The 18927-nt window shown below is 33.0% G+C and overlaps 1 protein-coding gene across 5 annotated transcripts in view; it reads left to right on the forward strand.

Moving 5' to 3' along the window:
* LOC124542637 overlaps window positions 1–18927 on the forward strand; it is an 83236-nt gene that overhangs the window by 51904 nt on the left and 12405 nt on the right. For all 5 annotated transcript variants that reach the window (XM_047120566.1, XM_047120584.1, XM_047120581.1 and 2 more), the window contains 2 exons: window positions 15630–15768; window positions 18392–18475. In XM_047120566.1, the coding sequence (XP_046976522.1) occupies window positions 15637–15768; window positions 18392–18475 (216 nt within the window). In that variant the 5' untranslated portion in view covers window positions 15630–15636. The remainder of the gene's footprint in view (window positions 1–15629; window positions 15769–18391; window positions 18476–18927) is intronic.

Genomic DNA, 18927 nt, shown 5'->3' on the forward strand with positions numbered 1-18927 from the left:
AACCATTTACTGTTTTGTTATTGAAATGTTATCTAGCGAAATTTTATAGTCGTTACGAGATGGCCCAGTGGTTAGAACGCGTGCATCTTAACCGATGATTGCGGGTTCAATCCCAGGCAAGCACCGCTGATTCAAGTGCTTAATTTGTCTTTATAATTCATGTCGTGCTCAGCGGTGAAGGAAAACATCAAATTTCAAAAACATCAGACAAATCTCATAGAAATTCTGCCACATGTGTATTCCACCAACCCGCATTGGAACAGCGTGGTGGAATATGTTCCAAACCTTCTCCTCAAAGGGAGAGGAGGCCTTTAGCCCAGCTGTGGGAATTTACAGGCTGTTGATGTTGACGTTGATGTTGAAATTTTATATATATATATATATATATATATATATATATATATATATATATATATATATATATATATATATATATATATATATATATATAGAACAAAAACTTTTTTTCATTTTTCTATTTCACTGTTGACCAAGTGTTTGGTGAGGTACCACTCGTTCATTTTACTCCCAAGCAGCAATACTTGGTATACGTTCTAGGGTGAATTAGCCAGTGTAATTAAATGCACAAGGTACATAACATTTTGGTTGCGAAGGTGTTTTTTTATGGGTATCCAATGTGCAGGATGTTCACCTGATGAAGTTGTATCGTTTCGGAAAAACCGCCGATAAAAGCTCCTTTCGAAGAGTGGTTGTGTGTTGTAGAACATGCCTTTTAAATCACGCTGGTTGGTGGCGCATGGAGATTGGAAGGGGTGGTTAAATTTGCTTAGATCGACAATTTGCAGTGGTAACCGTTTACCTACGCCTAAAAATGTTATAAAAAAACTACGAGGACGAGTTATAACGCATAAAAAATACACATAAAAGCAAATTAGCAATAGTATTATAATATATTTCTGTATCTGTAATAAAATTTTACCTGTTTAATATGCCCAAAGCTAATGTCAGTGCAGAAAAAAATTAAAAAAGCAATTCGAATGCCATATGATGTATTGATAATGCAAATTTTTCTTAAAATATCACTAAGCTAAGATATGGAATGATCATGACATCATCGTTAAACTGGACTTTTAACGTATTCGTGTAGGTACGGAGTTTGTATCGAGACAGCGTTTGTTGTGACAAAGATTGTTTGTTTAGAATTTTCAAGACATTTTTATATTATCCGTTTCTTACTTTATTAATAATGTTTTAATTAACTATAAAGCTTATATTTCGTTGGGACTCTTTGTTTTTTTTTGCTTTTTAGAATATAAACAAATATTTACCTCTTAATTGCCATAGGTTTTAATAATAATAAAAAGGTTCTTAATTTGTTCAATGAACTCCTTTAACACATGTTTCGATATCTACTTATTTCGTTCCATTTATAAATGAAGCAGTGTCTTGATGTACCCTCCAAATTTGATCTTCAAAGGATAGCTGGCTCTCATTCAAACACAATTAGCGTTCGGGTACAATCAGAGTGTGGTCATCACATCTTCCTCCAAAAAAAATTTTAAAAACCTTTTGACCTCATCGATGATCTCATACATAATCATGGTGTGCATGACGCCGAACAGTGAAAATCACAGACTGATACTTTTACTAAACATATACACGAGACGTTTCATGAAATGCTTTTGTTTTTATAGTTCTATCTCTTTCCGTCAACAGTAATTTCGCATTCGAAAGAAAAAGGCACGTGGAAAATCTGTAAGCAGTGTCGAATTGATTTTCACAAAGTTCTACGTAGGGCCGTTTGAACTCAACCCAATTACAAATGGTATACCAGTTCCTTATTGAGTAAGCTAAGTTATTCGCAATACAAGTCTCTGACAAGTTTAGTCACTGGACTGGTTAGTTCAACCGGTTGTTGCAATAATTAATATCTAAGCACATTTCAATTCGTAATGTATTAAGCTGCATTGTTCTCAGAACGATCTTGACACGATTACTATTTGACTAAAATAGGCTTATTGACAATGCGAAAAATAAATTGTGAATTATTGTAATCAGTGTATATTATGAGTTTAAAAATGGTTATTCACTAACGAAAGTTGATAATAATAGGTACTTAATTTATTCAAAAGTCCATAAATAAAATGCATTTTTTCAAACATTTGTCACGTGACACAAAACGCTCCTGATTGGCCGGGCTTACGATGAAGTCATTTTCTTGTAAACTTTGCTTTTCTACTATATGTACCACAGATTAAAATACAAGAAAGTGACGTCACCGACCCCATTGCAGCGCCATATTGTCCAAGTAGTGTTTTTGCGCGCTATTAAAATATGGAATTTTTATGATATTTTTCGGCAAATATGTACTAGAAATAAAAAACTCAACTTTTACTGGGTTCCTTAACTTCTATTAAATGTGTTTTCTTTATAATTCATTCGATCATCTGTCTTGTTTTATTATGATTATAACTGCGATCTACAAGCGAAGCTGTATATAGCCTAACGATTGACAAGGCTAAATATCAATCAATTCACAGACGAACATGTACATTCAAAATATTTTTTTTCAAGCACGTCTGACAAGCAGTTTTGAATCGACATTTTGTAAGGTCAAGATTGGTTCAGACTGTAGTTTGCACCGAAATTTGGCAAGAAAGTATTAAAATATTTTATTTAAACTAATATTAGTACTTTCATAATATACTTTTCATTCTTTCATTTTCACTCTTTTTCATTCACCATTTCATTCACTCATCTCAGTGGTAAATTTTAGACAATATTTAAATGCTTCTATATTAAGTAATATCTGTGTTCAATTTTGGATAATGTATCAATGTTTTTTAATTTTAGATTGAGTTTTAGACTGAGTTCACAGTCTCGTGAACAAGACGAATAAAAATAAAACAAAAAAGGTAAATATTCCGTATTAAATAACTTTAATAAAAAAAATAACCATGTTAATTTAAAATCTTATATAATACAAGGTAAATATTCCGTATTTTATAACTGTAATAAAAAAATACCTATGTCAATTTAAAATCTTATATAATATATCAATGCTTCCATATTGAGAAATATTGTCTATACTCTGTGATAAGCAAATGGGATTAATGCAATGATATAGATATAGTCGCTTGCAATAGCATATTATATTCAAATACAGGCGTTTCCGAATGTGGGGCACGGCTTGCGCAAGGACGGCGGACAGATGTATTCGTGCAAACTCACAAACTCGTGTGTCGTTGATGCAAGTATCAACTATGAAATAAATTTTTATATAATGCTATAAATAAACTTTTAGACCATAAATTTTTTCACATTAATCTCTTAATGTGATCTCTTAATGTCTCTCATGTATGAATCGTTTGGAATCAATTCGATAGAACACTATTATATGTGTTCATAATTTGTTCAGTAAATATTTTTAATAAATATTTTTTAACATCTATATAAAGGCCTAAATGTAACATTAAAATAAAAAAAATATAAATATTGCTCTTAACTAGATCATCATATCATCATGGATAGGCGCTTTTACCCAATGCAATACATAGATAAACGAAAAATATAACTATCAGTCACTATAAAAAATTAAAAAGTAAATAATATACAAAATATATTAATTTATTTTAATTTAAAAAAAATGGGTTTTAATTACATTATTTACATTTTTCTTCTCGTTAAGACTTCGTGTTATGTGTCGGTGCACCTTTTCATCTCATCTCATCACAGAAAAAATCAAGAAATAAACATTAAAATCGGCAGTGTTGCCATAAACAACACGTCTATTATAGGTCTTAGGTCTTTGAACTGGAATATATAACAGTTCGTGTGGATTTTGATGTGAAAATCGTGACGGATTTGACTCACAATTCGAAGATGTAGCATTTAAGATGTAATCAATTAACTACCGTTGATTTTTATTGTTATAGTTTTTATACTGATTACGTTACAAAATATCGATGTTCCATTAAGATATTGTTGATAAATATGGATGATGCCTGCGGGCTCTAAAATCGAGAGTCATCTATACCTAATATTATAAATGTGAAAGTAAGTGTCTGTCTGTCTGTTTGTTGCTCTTTCACTTGGTATGAAGCAAATTTGAACTCCAAGGTAGGACATAGGCCTCTGTTTTTGCCTGACACATAACGATCAACTCCCCAAAAGACGAGTGAAGCCGCAGGCAACTACTAGTATTATATATGTTATATTTTTTATGGTATAGGTTGGCAGACGAGCATATAAGCCACCTCATGGTAAGTGGTCACCATCACCCATAGACAAAGACGCTGTAAGAAATATTAACTATTCCTTACATCGTCAATTTGCCACCAACCATGGTAACTAAGATTTTATGTCCCTTGTGCCTGTAGTTACACTGGCTCATTCACCCTTCAAACCGGAACACAACAATACTGAGTACTGTTATTTGGCGGTAGAATAACTGGTGAGTGGGTGGTACGTACACAGACGGCTTGCACAAAGCCCTACCGCCAAGTAATATGTATGTATGTATATTTAATAAAGTACTAGTGGTCAGTTTACCAGTGGTTAAGGCTAAAGCAGACAAACCTTAAGCTTTACTGGGTTTTAATGTTGTTATCGTATTAACAGTTTATCTCTTGGTTGTAAAATATTTTAAGTAAAGCATTGGAAGAAATGTAGCCACATGAGTATCCATCGTATTGAGCTGTTTCAATGTTCTTGGCCTTAATTATTTCTACTCACAACTTACTTACTTACTTAGAATTAGGTAATACTTCTCAAAGTGTATTATCCGATTTTCTTAGGAACATCATTGCTTTCATAGATATCATATGTTGTAAACATGTAAAGCCATTTGATAATGGTATTATTTATTGAAATATTTTTAGCGAATATTATAAATGCGAAAGTAACTCTCTCTGCTTCGTTTTCAAGGCTGAAAAACTGAATTTTCTGATTTTTTTTATGAAACAAACTTGAATCCAGAGAGAAAACATAGGTGACCTTTTTATACCAAGAACTTACAACTCATAATAACATGTGTATGATAAATAGTATGATATCAATTGTGTTGTCATATAAATAATAGAGTTTAATAATACAATTATAAAAAACTTTGGAAATAAGTGTAGGTTTATTGAGTAGTATATAAGGCTAAAACCCAAGGTCCTGGATTCAAATCTGATTTGTAAATATTTACCAGCGATTGCGTACACACTTGTAACGTATGCAGCTGAGTAGTCCTTATGATTGATTGTGATCGAAATTCGGTCAGAATTACATTACATAATACATAATTAATCGATAGTAACCTTTGAACAAGTCGGAATGAGGTCACAGACATGTTTCATGTTTATTTAGTCGGTTATAACATAACGATTAAATACAATTAAATAATTATGTTATAGTAATAATAGTATAACCTAAAATGTTTTCAAATTCATGGTCATAAATAATAAGGTAAGTATATAAGTAAATGAATTTAAAAGGAAAATGTATTAACTCTAGATCGTTTCGCAGGCATTACAAGAAACAGGAAAGTATGGTGGATATCAATACAACATATAATTTACCACAGATAAAACAGTAAACTTTACATACAAAGAATATTGGATATTGGATGCGTGGATGTGGATGGATAAAGAGGTAGAGGACGACCAATGAAACGATGCATGGATTGTGTGAAATAAGATATGGTTAGGAAGAATGTTACTTGTGAGATGACGTCCGACAGAGAAGTATGGAAAGAGAAGACATGCTGCGCCGACCCCAAATAAAAATGGGATTAGGGCAGGAGGATGATGAATTTTTTTAGGTGTATCTATTTGTATGTATATGCATGTATACATACGAGTATGAGTAAACAGATTCTCTCTAAAATATCGAAAGCCTTTATGTTTATAACATGGCGTACAATAGATATTGTTATGCAAAATATATTTAGTAAATATATTAATAAATTTGGAGATATTTCGTCAAGAGATAAAACAATGGGTACCTGTGTTCGACGTCGTATGAGTAGCGCTCGCAAAAAGTAAAAGTTGTAACAACCAAAAATGTACCGTGGAGGTCGTCCAAAGTTACGTCACATAACATCCTACACGATTACGTATCAATAATAAGAACTCTACTGCTAACGTGATAAAGTTCAAATTCCTTCTCACTATGTTCATTTACTTGTTATAACCTTAAGAGTTTTAAGGGGAACACTCGTTCTGGAGATTTTTTCGTAGAATCAACTTGTATTTTATTTTCATTTGTGCAATATTATTTTATACAAGCTTGGCTTTTGTTTTAATTGTCCTTCTTATTAACTTTCTATCTCCCTATCTCCTCACTGTGAAGTCTATTTCAATAAAAGAAATAATAAATATAAACAAACCTTTAACTCCCGTATCAGGTATTCCAGCACAAATAAGTCTTGATTTATATATAATACATACTATAATACAACACTATTCCCCTTAACTACTCATAAACATATTAATTTTTCTTTTAAAGTTCTTATAAAAAATTGCGACATATGTGATACACCTGTATGCTCTCATGGTAAATAGTTTTTTTTTAATCTATCAACATTGTGATTCAAATCCATAGAGCCCAAAAATATCCATAGTAAATACTATAATTTAACTTAAATTATTAAAATAGAACCTTAAGTAACGAAACCTCGTTACGGACAAATAAAAAAATGTATAATGTCTACGATTTTTTTTATTAAGTAGTTTTGTTGCCATCAATATACCTTGAACAAATATGTGTGTAGATATAACAATAGTTCCTCACACTGACATCTTATCAATACATTTGAATATCAAATTGTTGAGTATCATTAAAGCGCGCGTAGGACCAATGTCATCGCCCACATCTAACAATGAAATAAAACAGCACTCAGGAGTCAAGTATGAATGCAACCTTGACACTTATAGGAAATTGTCATGTTGATAATTACATAACTGCATCGTTTATAAAGGATTATTATGCTTGAAAGGCCTCTAGAACTTTGTTATATGCAAGTATGTGCATGTACATATGGTGTGCTAGTTGCCTTTACATCACGTTGATATGAAAAAGCTTTTGGGTAATAGTTTGAGCATTTGATTGGACAAAGTTGTAACTATATCTTTTGGAATGTTTGTGCAAGGCTTTCAGGTTATGTGCCGCCCACTCAGCACACGTTCTAAACAAAAATATTGAATACTGATTATACCTATTCAGGGTATTTTGAGAAGAACTGGAAATTATCAGATTCTCATATATTTTTTATATGATATCTTAGTAAAGATATATTCAAATTAATCAATATATCGATACTTATAAATTGTTACTTTTTGCAATACTTAAGTAGGAAAACTAATAAAACCATAAGGATAAAACTTGTACCGAAATATAGGTCGTATTTTGGAGAACATTCTAATAATAGTCATAAATTAGTGTACGTTTATTTAGTGACCAAGCTTTGCCCACTATTGTATTATTATATCAATCTAATCAAGTAACACCATCTATTGGTTGTAATACGTATTACTAATAGCATTCCTAGTACCAAAATCTATATAATCTACTCGTATCTATTTAAGACATCGAATTGAAAGTATATTCATGTTGGTTAATAGAGATCATTTGAAATCCAATCAAGTATCATTTTATAATGGCTCGGTATTGTCATGATCATATGGACCTGTCAAATGCTTGTCAGATTAACACGTTGCTAATAGTTTATCAACATAAAAGGTTTTATATAAAATGACAGTAAAAAAAAAAAATTAGCGTGTGTGTTATAAGTAGTATTGAAATTGGTTCAATTGGTTTGATATGCTTGTTCGATGGTCAAGTGATTCCAATACGTAAATCACAATAAATTATTGATGATTATATCTTAATTTTAACGTGCTTAATTGGTACTTATAATTGATCTCGTGTTGAGAACGGACAATAGAAATTATCGCGCGAAAATCGTGCGTCAGATGGAAATCTGTCACGTGTATGGATATGAGTCCATGGGGGCTGACGGATTGGTGGAGCTCTAATAATATTCTCCTTTTATAAGGCTAATGGTCGAAGTTTATACGCATGTTGTATAACTTGATTTTATTAAAAAAAACTAGCGACCCGCCCTGGCTTCGCACGGGTGCAATGCTGACATTAAATACACAAAAAAATATACAAAAAAAATATATACAAAACTATCCTCTCAATAACTCTATCTATTTAAAAAAATTGGATCAAAATCCGTTGCGTAATTTTATATATCTAAGCATACAGACAGCGGCAAGCGATTTTACATACATTACATAGTAATAAGTTGAAAAATTACATAAAAATAGAATGCAGTCACTTATTTTGCGCAGCACTAGCAATGACAAATTACGAACTCGACTGCTCAATTCAAATAAAAAACTCCTGTTATTTATTAAGCGAGTGTACACTATTAACACTTGCCAAGCCGTGGGGCAAGACATTAGTAAGCGGCAACGCCTTTTGAATGTGTTAATTGAATCACTACAAGTAATACTGGTCGTGGTTTTCTATATACATTTTTATATAAATACAGGGAATCTTAATACAATGGTTTTAAGAGCTAAAATACAATGATTTTTCAAATCTTAAGCTTGGTTCACGTTTATAGATTAGTCGCAACTTGTTCGAACGCAGCGTTCGTTATTTCCACATGTTTATTAATTACAGCATCTACGTTTTAAATTAACTATTGAATATTAAATGTTTTCTTGCAAATGAGTTAAATACATTAGGTTTATGTTTATATATTATATGAAAGAAAAACGTTGATCAGTGAAAAACTCCTTTCTTCAAGCATATACATATATATCTCCAATTCGAATATCCATCGACATTTTCGACGTCATAAAGGCACACATCCACATCAATGTGATAAAGGCATTTTCTATTGGTTTTTTAATGGTTTTTTGAACCAATATTTCAAGAAAAGTGGCCTTTTATTCCTAAAAAGCCAGCAATGCATCTGTTAGCCCTCTGGCATTGTAAATATGAGCGACTTGGTAGTCACTTTCCATCCTATGTACCACTTAAATATTTATTGTTGGCGTAAGTATGGCAAAGGGTTTTATTTACATACCACTTTTTTTGCTTTAAATCTAAATGGAATGTATTATTCCGTCATATAATCTCTTTCTTGTGGGAATCATTTTGTATTTTGCTTCTGTTACGAAGACATAATTAAGAGCATTAAAGTCGTTAGTTTACAACTCTATCGCATCTATTAAACCATTGGTTAGGAATGTGGTTTCTACCAATAAAACCGAGCAGAAATCCAATAAATGTATCAATTATACTACATGTGTGTGTGTGTGTGTACATCCGATAGAATATATTAATTGCTAACACGTAAACTTAAGTATACGGTGTGAAATGCAAAGGGTATTATTTTATAGTTCTTTGTTATCATTTATAATGTAATTTTTTTTTTGCGAACTGTACATATTGTTAGATATATTATATAACTAATGAATGCGCGTCGTCACCAGCTTGGATTTAAGTTTGCGCAGAAAAGAACTTTGATCCCCTCCAAAGGTGGAAAATAGTCTATACCTATCCACCATAAGAAATTTCATACATTCGTCTTTATACAATTACTACAGATTTATAACCTGTATATAAGTGCACTAGCGATTTATCCCGACTAGGCACGGGTGCAATGCTCATACTAAATATACGACAGAATTTATTTATTTACCACATAACATTCGAAATTTCTAAAATTATCAGTATTTCTTTATTGTCCATGTATTATATCCATATATTATATGATATAAAAAAACTTCCTCTCGAATCACTCTACATATTAAAAAGCCGCATTAAAATTCCTTGCCTAATTCCAAAGATCTAAGACAACATAGATACAGACAGCAGTATGTGACATTGTTTTTATACTATGTAATGATAATGATGGAATAATGTTGATAATAAAGAAATAAATATGAGACAACAAAATCACATACATTACTCTGATCCCAATGTAAGTAGCACTTGTGTTACGGAAAATCAGGAATATTAATTATGACATAAATGATAAAAACACTCGTTATACAAACTGATCTGTATCGATTATAATGACCCAGCTTCCTAGTAAAATGTACAAGCGTGTAAATTTATGAACCGTAGCGCGTTTACGGCATGTGTAGAACAATCCTAACTTCAGTCTGCCCGCTCGTATTCAGAAACGGTGTGGTCTGTTATGATGCAAGTTTTTTAGCCAAAAGAAACTCTTGTTTCTTTATTTAACATTACAATATTTTGACTAAACAGTATTCAATTTAAGGTGTTATTTTTCTGCTTATGATTTATGAATATTCTTAAAATACAGACAAAAACGTGCGGCTTGTATAGGGAATATAATTTATTTAACAGAGTTTTTCTTCTTATTTTAAACGGTAATTTGAAAATATTATTAATATAATGTTCAACGATAAATATTAAATGATTAACAGGCAATAAATAAATGCCTCGATTAGTCGCAGATAACCAAAAAAATAAATAATAAAAATCAACGGAAACATATAAAAACTCTTTGGTCGAATATGGTTCAACGGCCTCCATATCGCAAAATGGCGTTCCTGGCTATAAATTTGGCGGTTAATGCTGCACAAATGATATTTCACGAAATTTAAATTTCGAGAACGTTCAATATTCGTTTTAGGTTAATATTGCTTTAAAAATCGAACGATTTATTTAAAATAAAATGCAGAAGAAACAATTTTTAAATATAGAACACAAATTAAAAATATGCAACAATGCGTGTGTGTGGGTGTCTTTTTGCTATTATTCTGCTACCAGACACAAAAACTGGTTGTTAGTCATTTATAAGGTTGAATATTCAATTTGTCTATGAATAATTGTCTACATTTACTGATGTGTTCCCATTCCTTGTTTATATTAGGGTTTAGGAATAGGTTTATTAATTATAAATACATATATAAAATTGATGTTGGGTATGTCTGTTTGAGATACCGTGAAAGTTAGAACCAGTATATATAGATAATGGTGAGTTTTTTAGTCTATGTACTTTGTCTTAAGTCTCTTTTAGAGTTGCTGGTTGTCCTGGCTGGATGTGTATTCGGCGTCCATTTCGGCTAGGGTTGAGCTGAACTGCAAGCCTTGGGTAGTTTTAGGGTCGTTGTTGAATTTTCTGGGGCATCAATATATTTTTTTCGTAAGTGCAGTGCAACGATATCCTCAGGGTAAAGCATGTATTTGCGGTAGGTTCGAGACCCCAGACCTTGGCAACCCTAAAATTGAACCGCCCCTTCCTAACGCCGGCACTGTTACATAATGTTGCGCACTGTACATAAACTTTCCTACCGTTCAACCTGTCGCCTTTATTTGTAATGATACACAAGCAAGGCAGCGCTGCAAGGGTTTTGTTAGTTATAGACCTATATGAAAGACGAAAAAACACATTAGGTAGTTACTATATGGACATATATACGTTAATACATCTTTGTTCCCTGTGCACACAACTCTAACATAATACATTTAAGGAAGGGGAAAAATTATCGTGGATACCATCGTGGATCCCATTCCTAATATCTTCAATCTTGAACTCCGCAGAGGTCACATTCGCCTCAGTATTTTATTAACGACTCCTTAAACCGCCAAAGCGCCGCCAATGGGATCTAAGACTATGTAAACATATCAGCTCGTTCACCTTTCAAACCGGAACACAGCGGTTCAAAGTCAATATGGCGATGGAATTTGAGTGGTTTCTGCCGAGGGAACTTGTATAAAACTTTACCAAGTTGAAATATAATGGACATTGGTAAAAATAAAGTACTTTTTGATTTAAAACAGCAATTGGCGCGACGACGACAACGGGAGACGACATGACGTTTTCTTTATGATGACGTCATACACCCTCCCCCACCCCTCTCCACTGTGCGTATGAAACGCATATTATATAACAATAACAAGAATAGCCTGTAAATTTCCCGCTGCTGGGCTAAAGCTTCCTTTGAGAAGATTTGGAATATATTCCTATATACTTTATTGATATATATCATTATAAGAACAAAAACACACATTATTTTACTTTTCATTAATTAAAGGTTAATTTTTTTTAATGTCAAACATATAAACTGCCAATTGTTCGAGCGGTCAAATAAAATCAAAACTGCTGCTGATATAAATACGTACAAAATGGCTATAAGACAGCAATAAAGCAAAAAGCTTTAATGATACACCAATGCTCTTACGATTCGAGAATCGACAGAGATCGTCGTTACATTATTGCGATGATTGCGAAGATGCTAAGTGCCGAGACGACTAAGAGAATTCCCACGGCGAAATTGAAGATACACAATTAAAGTTAATTATTTGCTTTCACTCAGTTTTTGTGGCCGATTCTTAATCACAATGGCTTTTAATTGCATGATCGTTTTATTGATATCGCATTAAGTATTGACTTGATGTCATTGTAAGCCGAGTTGAGCTGAGATGGCCTGGTGGTTAGAAATCGGGCATCTTAACTGATGATTGGGGTTCGAACTCAGGCAAGCACCACTGACTGTTCATGTCATGCTTAATTTGTATTTATAATTCATCTTGTGCTCGGCGGTGAAGGAAAACATCGTGGGGAAACTTGCATGTGTCTAATTACATAGAAATTCTGCGACATGTGTATTTCATCAACCCGCATTGGAACAGCGTGGTGGAATTCCAAACCTTCTCCTCAAAGTGAGAGGAGGCCTTAGCCCAGCAATGGGAAATTTACAGGCTGTTGTTGTATCATTGTAAGTAATGTGGTTATACATGATGACGTCTTCTTGATACTTTGCTCGTATGATGGCTACAAGTGCTCTCTACTTTATGCAAGTGTCAATATTCAATGGCATATAAGTCCTCACTTGACACAAATCTCAATAGGAAACAGTTCAGAAGAAGAAGCAAAATTATTACGTTCTTTCCAAAACAGGCAAGGACAAATTACTGGAGCAGGTCTGGGAAATTTAATACGGAAAAACCCAATCGCTTTTCCCTGGGGTTTTGAAAGCCTTTAGCTAAGAATCTTCGGAGTTTATTAAAGCTAAATATGTCAAGTATTGAACGTAATCCAAGCAAATTTAGGAAAATAGTTCAAATTCTCAGATGTTTTATCGTTTAGCACTGCTAATTCTACTAAACGTAATCTAAAAGAATAGTTGCCGTTTTGTCGTCTCTATACTACAAAACCAAATCCAGTCGGGGTGTCTAAAAAAATAAGTAGAATTGGAGTCGAGATGGCCCAGTGGTTAGAACGCGTGCATCTTAACCGATGATTGCGGGTTCAAACCCAGGCAAGCACCGCTGAATATTAATGTGCATAATTTGTCTTTACAATTCATCTCGTGCTCAGCGGTGAAGGAAAACATCGTGAGTGAAACCTGCATGTGACAAATTTCATAGAAATTGTGCCACATGTGTATTCCACCAACCCGCATTGGAACAGCGTGGTGGAATATGTTCCAAACCTTCTCCTGAAAGGGAGAGGAGGCCTTTGGCCCAGCAGTTGGAATTTACAGGCTGTTGTTGTTGTTGTTGTTGTTTTTGTTGACCCTTAGTTACGATTAAGCAAAGTATTATTTCTTTGAGGAATAGACAATTGTATCGGAATAAAATCGGGTTCGAAATATAATCGTTATGTGTAAGTAGAATCAATCCCCTTGGCAATTAATGCTGTGCTAATAGTTAAATTAAGCATTATTAAATATCTATAGCACGACACAACATTGTGTAAATCGGCAGTAATTGGTTTTATTGAATTTGCCGATGCTACATCTAAGTTATGTCGTACTATACATATGTATACATAGATTTACATAAATGTACAGGTTTCCTAAATCGTCTGTATCTTTTTATTAATATGCATCTTCAATTTTATATGGCATAAACTTATATGTATAAAACAACCTTCTGATTTAAAAAAAAGCGTTAAGCAACCGAATGAAGACTCTATAAGCAGCTAGGGCGTGGCGCTAGAAGCTTATTATAAAATTACTGCTGAGAATAGGGTAGCCAAAATTAATAATATTCATGGATAAGTTACTTTTAGATACATTATTATTTAGGATTAATATGTATTATAGAATCACAATATTACAAATCCATCATATGCGCTTCTCAATGTATATGCCACTATAACATTAAAAACATATATATTTTTCAGAATATTAAGGCTTCGAAGCATTCCGATGCCGACCTACGCTTAATAAGTAGCATATAATATTAACAGTGTGCATTTAGTAAAGTGCATTTGGTGTAGGTACGTAAATATATTGTGTATGACTGTAGTATGTGTTTAGTAAAGCGAATTTAATGAAGGTACCTTCTCTATCTATTATATTGTATATGAGAACTAGAAAGATCCAAGCCGGTAGACATTTATAGATTGTGAAGGTTCATAACGTAAAATACGTCTGAGTTTGTGATTGTAACGAAAAAGACAATTATATTGATGAGCATAATAATCGTGAAATAAAAATTAAAGTTAACAGTACTGTACACTAACGCCTACCCAAGTACGAAATTTAGTTATTAAATATGGAAGATTCATCCTATTTTCCAGTAGATTTGGTCACACTAGTCTGGGCCTGTGTGGGTACGGTGAAAGGTTAGCGCGGTGGGCGACTGTCGGCGCTCGGCGTCCTTGCTGAGATTATCTCGAAATGTCATACATCATTGCTGCGTTTATTCCTTTTGTCTTGTTTTTATATGTCTCGAAGAACGCAATATAACGCAAACTACTTAATACAAACAGACAAATTATATAATACTAAATATTATTTAAATAATTTAGGTCTAATCTTAACACTCATTGGTCGATTGCAACTGATAATGCCATATCTGACCAATGAGTGTTCGAAAAAGTAAATCTTTGATCAGCATTTTGAAATTGGAATTTAACCTATTTTACTTAGTACAATATACTAAATTAAGTTATTGTACTGTAAATAATATTAGACGTGGTAATTCTCAAATATAAACTTCATAAAACATTTAAACATCTAAATTAATGTTTTAATTAATAGTAGGTTTTTTTTTTCGTTACTTAATATACGGATGTGAAACATTTAAGCTCTCTGAAAACTAAACTTCTCGAGATAAAACTGAGCGAGACAATTCAAAGAATAGGAAAGAATTGCTATACTTACGTAATAGAATAGTTTTTAAGGCTTTCAATAAATTGAAACGAAAACGTAACTCTTTAAGTTATACTAGAATCTAACTAAAACCTGCGAAAGAGATTGTTCGTTTATCGTCTTTGTAGCTCAGGTGTGTCATCTTGTGTATGATTAACTTTTAAAATTGAGCTGTGATGGCTCATTGGTCAGAACGCGTGCATCTTAACCGATGATTGCGCGTTCAAACCCAGGCAAGCGTCACTGAATATTCATGTGCTTAATTTATGTTTATATTTCATGTCGTGCTCGCGGTGAGGGAAAACATCGTGAGGAAACCTGCATGTGTCTAATGTAATAGATATTCTGCCACATGGGTATTCCACTAACCTGCATTGGAACAGCGTAGTGGAATATGTTCCAAACCTTCTCCTCAAAGGGAGAGGAGGCTTTAACCCAGAAGTGGGAAATTTACAGGCTGTTGTTGTTGGTGTTGTTGTATGACTGATTTTCAAGTATCTAAATTGTTATACTTTATTGTTTCAGATTAAATATGGCTCTTTTGTGGTGTGTATTGGCCTGTGCGCTGTCGGTTGCGTATGCACAGTCTAACTACGGATCGCAGGCGAACAATATCGAATACCAAGGGGATGGACTTCCGGAGCAAACTATTTTGGATGGGAAGGTAAAAAATTTTATTATTTAAATAAGTCATCCTCCTGCTCTTATCCCAATTTTATTTCGGGACGGCGCAGCATATCTTCTCCTTCCATATTTCTCTGTCATATGTCATCTCACAAGTAACATTATTTCCAACCATTTATAAAAAAAAAACGATTTAAAAATCGAATAAAGTATTTTCCAAATATTTTTAAAATTCATTCAATCAAAGCATCATTGATAATTTACAATAAGTTTTTTTTTTAAATCTCGAATTATTTGTAACCAGTAAGTGAATAAAACAATGCGTACTTCTTGAAAACAATGAAACACAAAGTTTAAATCGTATGAAATCTAGACAAATAGTAATTATAGGCTTACTATAATAGGTCCATAAAAAAGCTAAGACTTGCCATATTTACGGCACATTGTTCTTGACCTAAACGAGGTGATGGATGCGCTATTTATAGATAATATCGCGTTAACGCGTTTCCATTGTAACGAAGACGATTTTAAATTCACAACAACAACGACAGCCTGTAAATTCCCACTGCTGGGCTAAAGGCCTCCTCTCCTTTCGAGGAGAAGGTTTTGGAACACATTCCAACACGCTGTTCCAATACGGGTTGGTGAAATACACATGTGGCAGAATTTCTATGAAATTTGTCACATGCAGGTTTTCTCACGATGTTTTCCTTCACCGTTGAGCACGAGATGAATTATAAAGACAAATTAAGCACATGAATCAGCGGTGCACGCGTTCTAACCACTGGGCCATCTCGACTCATTGATTTTAAATTCGAAATTTATATATTATATACATTGCAATATGAATACGTATATGTTATTTGATGAGGGTACCCAAGGCACGCAGACAATATCAGTTTTGTTGGTCTACTGCATAAGAGGCCCCAAACTTCTGGTTGGTTCAATGAAATGTTATTGGAATTTCCTGTTCAAAAATTTGGTCCAAGAGTTGGCGTTTGTTGGCGTTCATTGGCCTCGAACAGCAAACCTCCAAGGCTTATGAGCTGTATAGAGAGTGCAACTGTGTTGGCTCACACATTTGTGCTCTATAATATTTCTTAAGTAGTTGTCAGCAAAGAGAAATTGCATCATTTTATTTTAAAAAACAAAGTCGCTTATTCCTGTGTATGCTTAGATCTTTCAAATTACGCAACGGATTTTGATGCAGTTTTAATAGATAGAGTGATTCGAGAGGAAGGTTTTTGTATATATTGTATAATACAGGGACAATATAGTTAAGAAACACAGATAATTTTAGAAGTCTCTGATTTGATTTCGTAAATAAACAAATTCTGTAGTATATTTAGCATCAGCATTGCACTCGTGCGATGGCGGGTTGCTAGTTCGTTATAAATTAAATTCCACTTTTAAAATTACGAGATTTTTTTTGAATTAAGATTTTTTGAAATAAACTCATGTTAAATGGACATGCGCTTTGTCGTGGTGTTATACTTCGTTGGTTAATGGAAATTTGCTTCAAGAAAATCGCCATAGGCGAATAATTAGTTATGTGGATTTATGACGATGGCCGGCAAGCAAGAGCTAAATATAACACACGATTTTAATGTTTTCGGTTGTACTCAGTAATTACTGAGGAACCTTATCTTCCTCAGACAGCTTCAAACTCGAGGAAAATTAAATAAAATTACGCAGTCTATATAAAGGTAAAATATTTAAAGATAAGAATCTGTTCTCAAGTTTATTATATCCAAGGTTATTTCTTTCAAATCACTATAAATAAACACTCATTCCAAATCACAAGTATTTTGCAGGATTTGTTATTATACTAACTACACTGACGATTCTGAATGTTGATTCCACAGTAAACGACCGACAAAAAATGTTAAATTTTAATATTGTCAATAATATATAAGGGAAACTAAAAAAATATGTTTGTCAGTGACAAACATACATGCATAATGAAAATATAACTTGACTTTAATTTAAATAAAACCTACTTAAGAAACTTGCTTAAGTGAGTGTGTGCTTTAGATATACATATCATTATATTACCTTATATAATCAATTTACTATTTTCAAAATTTAAAATGATTATAAAGACTAAATTAATAAATGAATCATATTATTCACTAAAAGAGTACTTTTTAGAGAGAAACGCCTGGAGTTAAGCTCGGGTTCCATCATAGACACTAATTACTGTAAATAACAGCATTGTAAATCTGTTTATTTGAAAAGAGCAACTATGCGAATTTTTGCCGTTTCTTCTCACTAAAAGCTGTTTTCCGAAACGGTGGTAGTATTTAATTATTGACGATTCAAAAATGCTTCATTGTGAAGTTTTCTTGAATATAATTGATTTGATTTGATTTGATTTGATTTGGACTCAGTGTCTCACAATAGGTAAGAAACAGACTCAATAACTATACCGGTATTTAATACAAATTCGAAAACAAATTTCTGAAGTTTGTAACTTGTGAGTGAGTACAGGTGGCTGGAGAAAAATTGATTCTATTAGATTTCTTTTTATAACTACGTGTTAATAGTGACCACTTGTGATCACTAGTCATCAGAACAAATAGCCTGTACTGCAAAAGTAGGTACTAGATTTTTTGGCGAGAAGTTGGAAAGGCGTAGATCTTATTCTAAATATTTAATTACAGGTGACGAAATTAGATGACTTGAGCCCTGTCATCTTCTTGAACCGAACGAGAGCAACTTTGAATTGCGCTGCCGGATCTATGCAGGTAATTATAACACGCTTATTACGACTGATAATATTGTAATTAATCAACAATATTTATTAATCATTTATGCATTAAACAAATACACACAAATAACCGACAAATTTCGATAGGATTTCTCGCGAAAGTATACTTCGCCTAATATTTCATTTGCTCAACCCTTCAAGCGGTGATTGCAAAATTTAAAATCCGCGATTTACAACTGAAATCCGCTAGTCTTATTCCCTGAACCATTAGGGCTTAAAATTATGTAACAGAAGTCATATATTTATCGAACATATCAAGTAAATACTTGATTATATAATACTTAAAGTAAAAAAAAGTAAAGTGACAGTCTGTAAATTTCCCACAGCTGGGATAAGGCCTCTTCTTCCATTAAGGAGAGTACTTGGAACATATTCCACCACGCCGTTCCAATGCGGGTTGGTGCACATGTGGCAGAATTTCGATGAAAT

Source organism: Vanessa cardui, chromosome 2 (assembly GCF_905220365.1).
Source record: "Vanessa cardui chromosome 2, ilVanCard2.1, whole genome shotgun sequence".
Taxonomy (NCBI): Eukaryota; Metazoa; Arthropoda; class Insecta; order Lepidoptera; family Nymphalidae; genus Vanessa; species Vanessa cardui.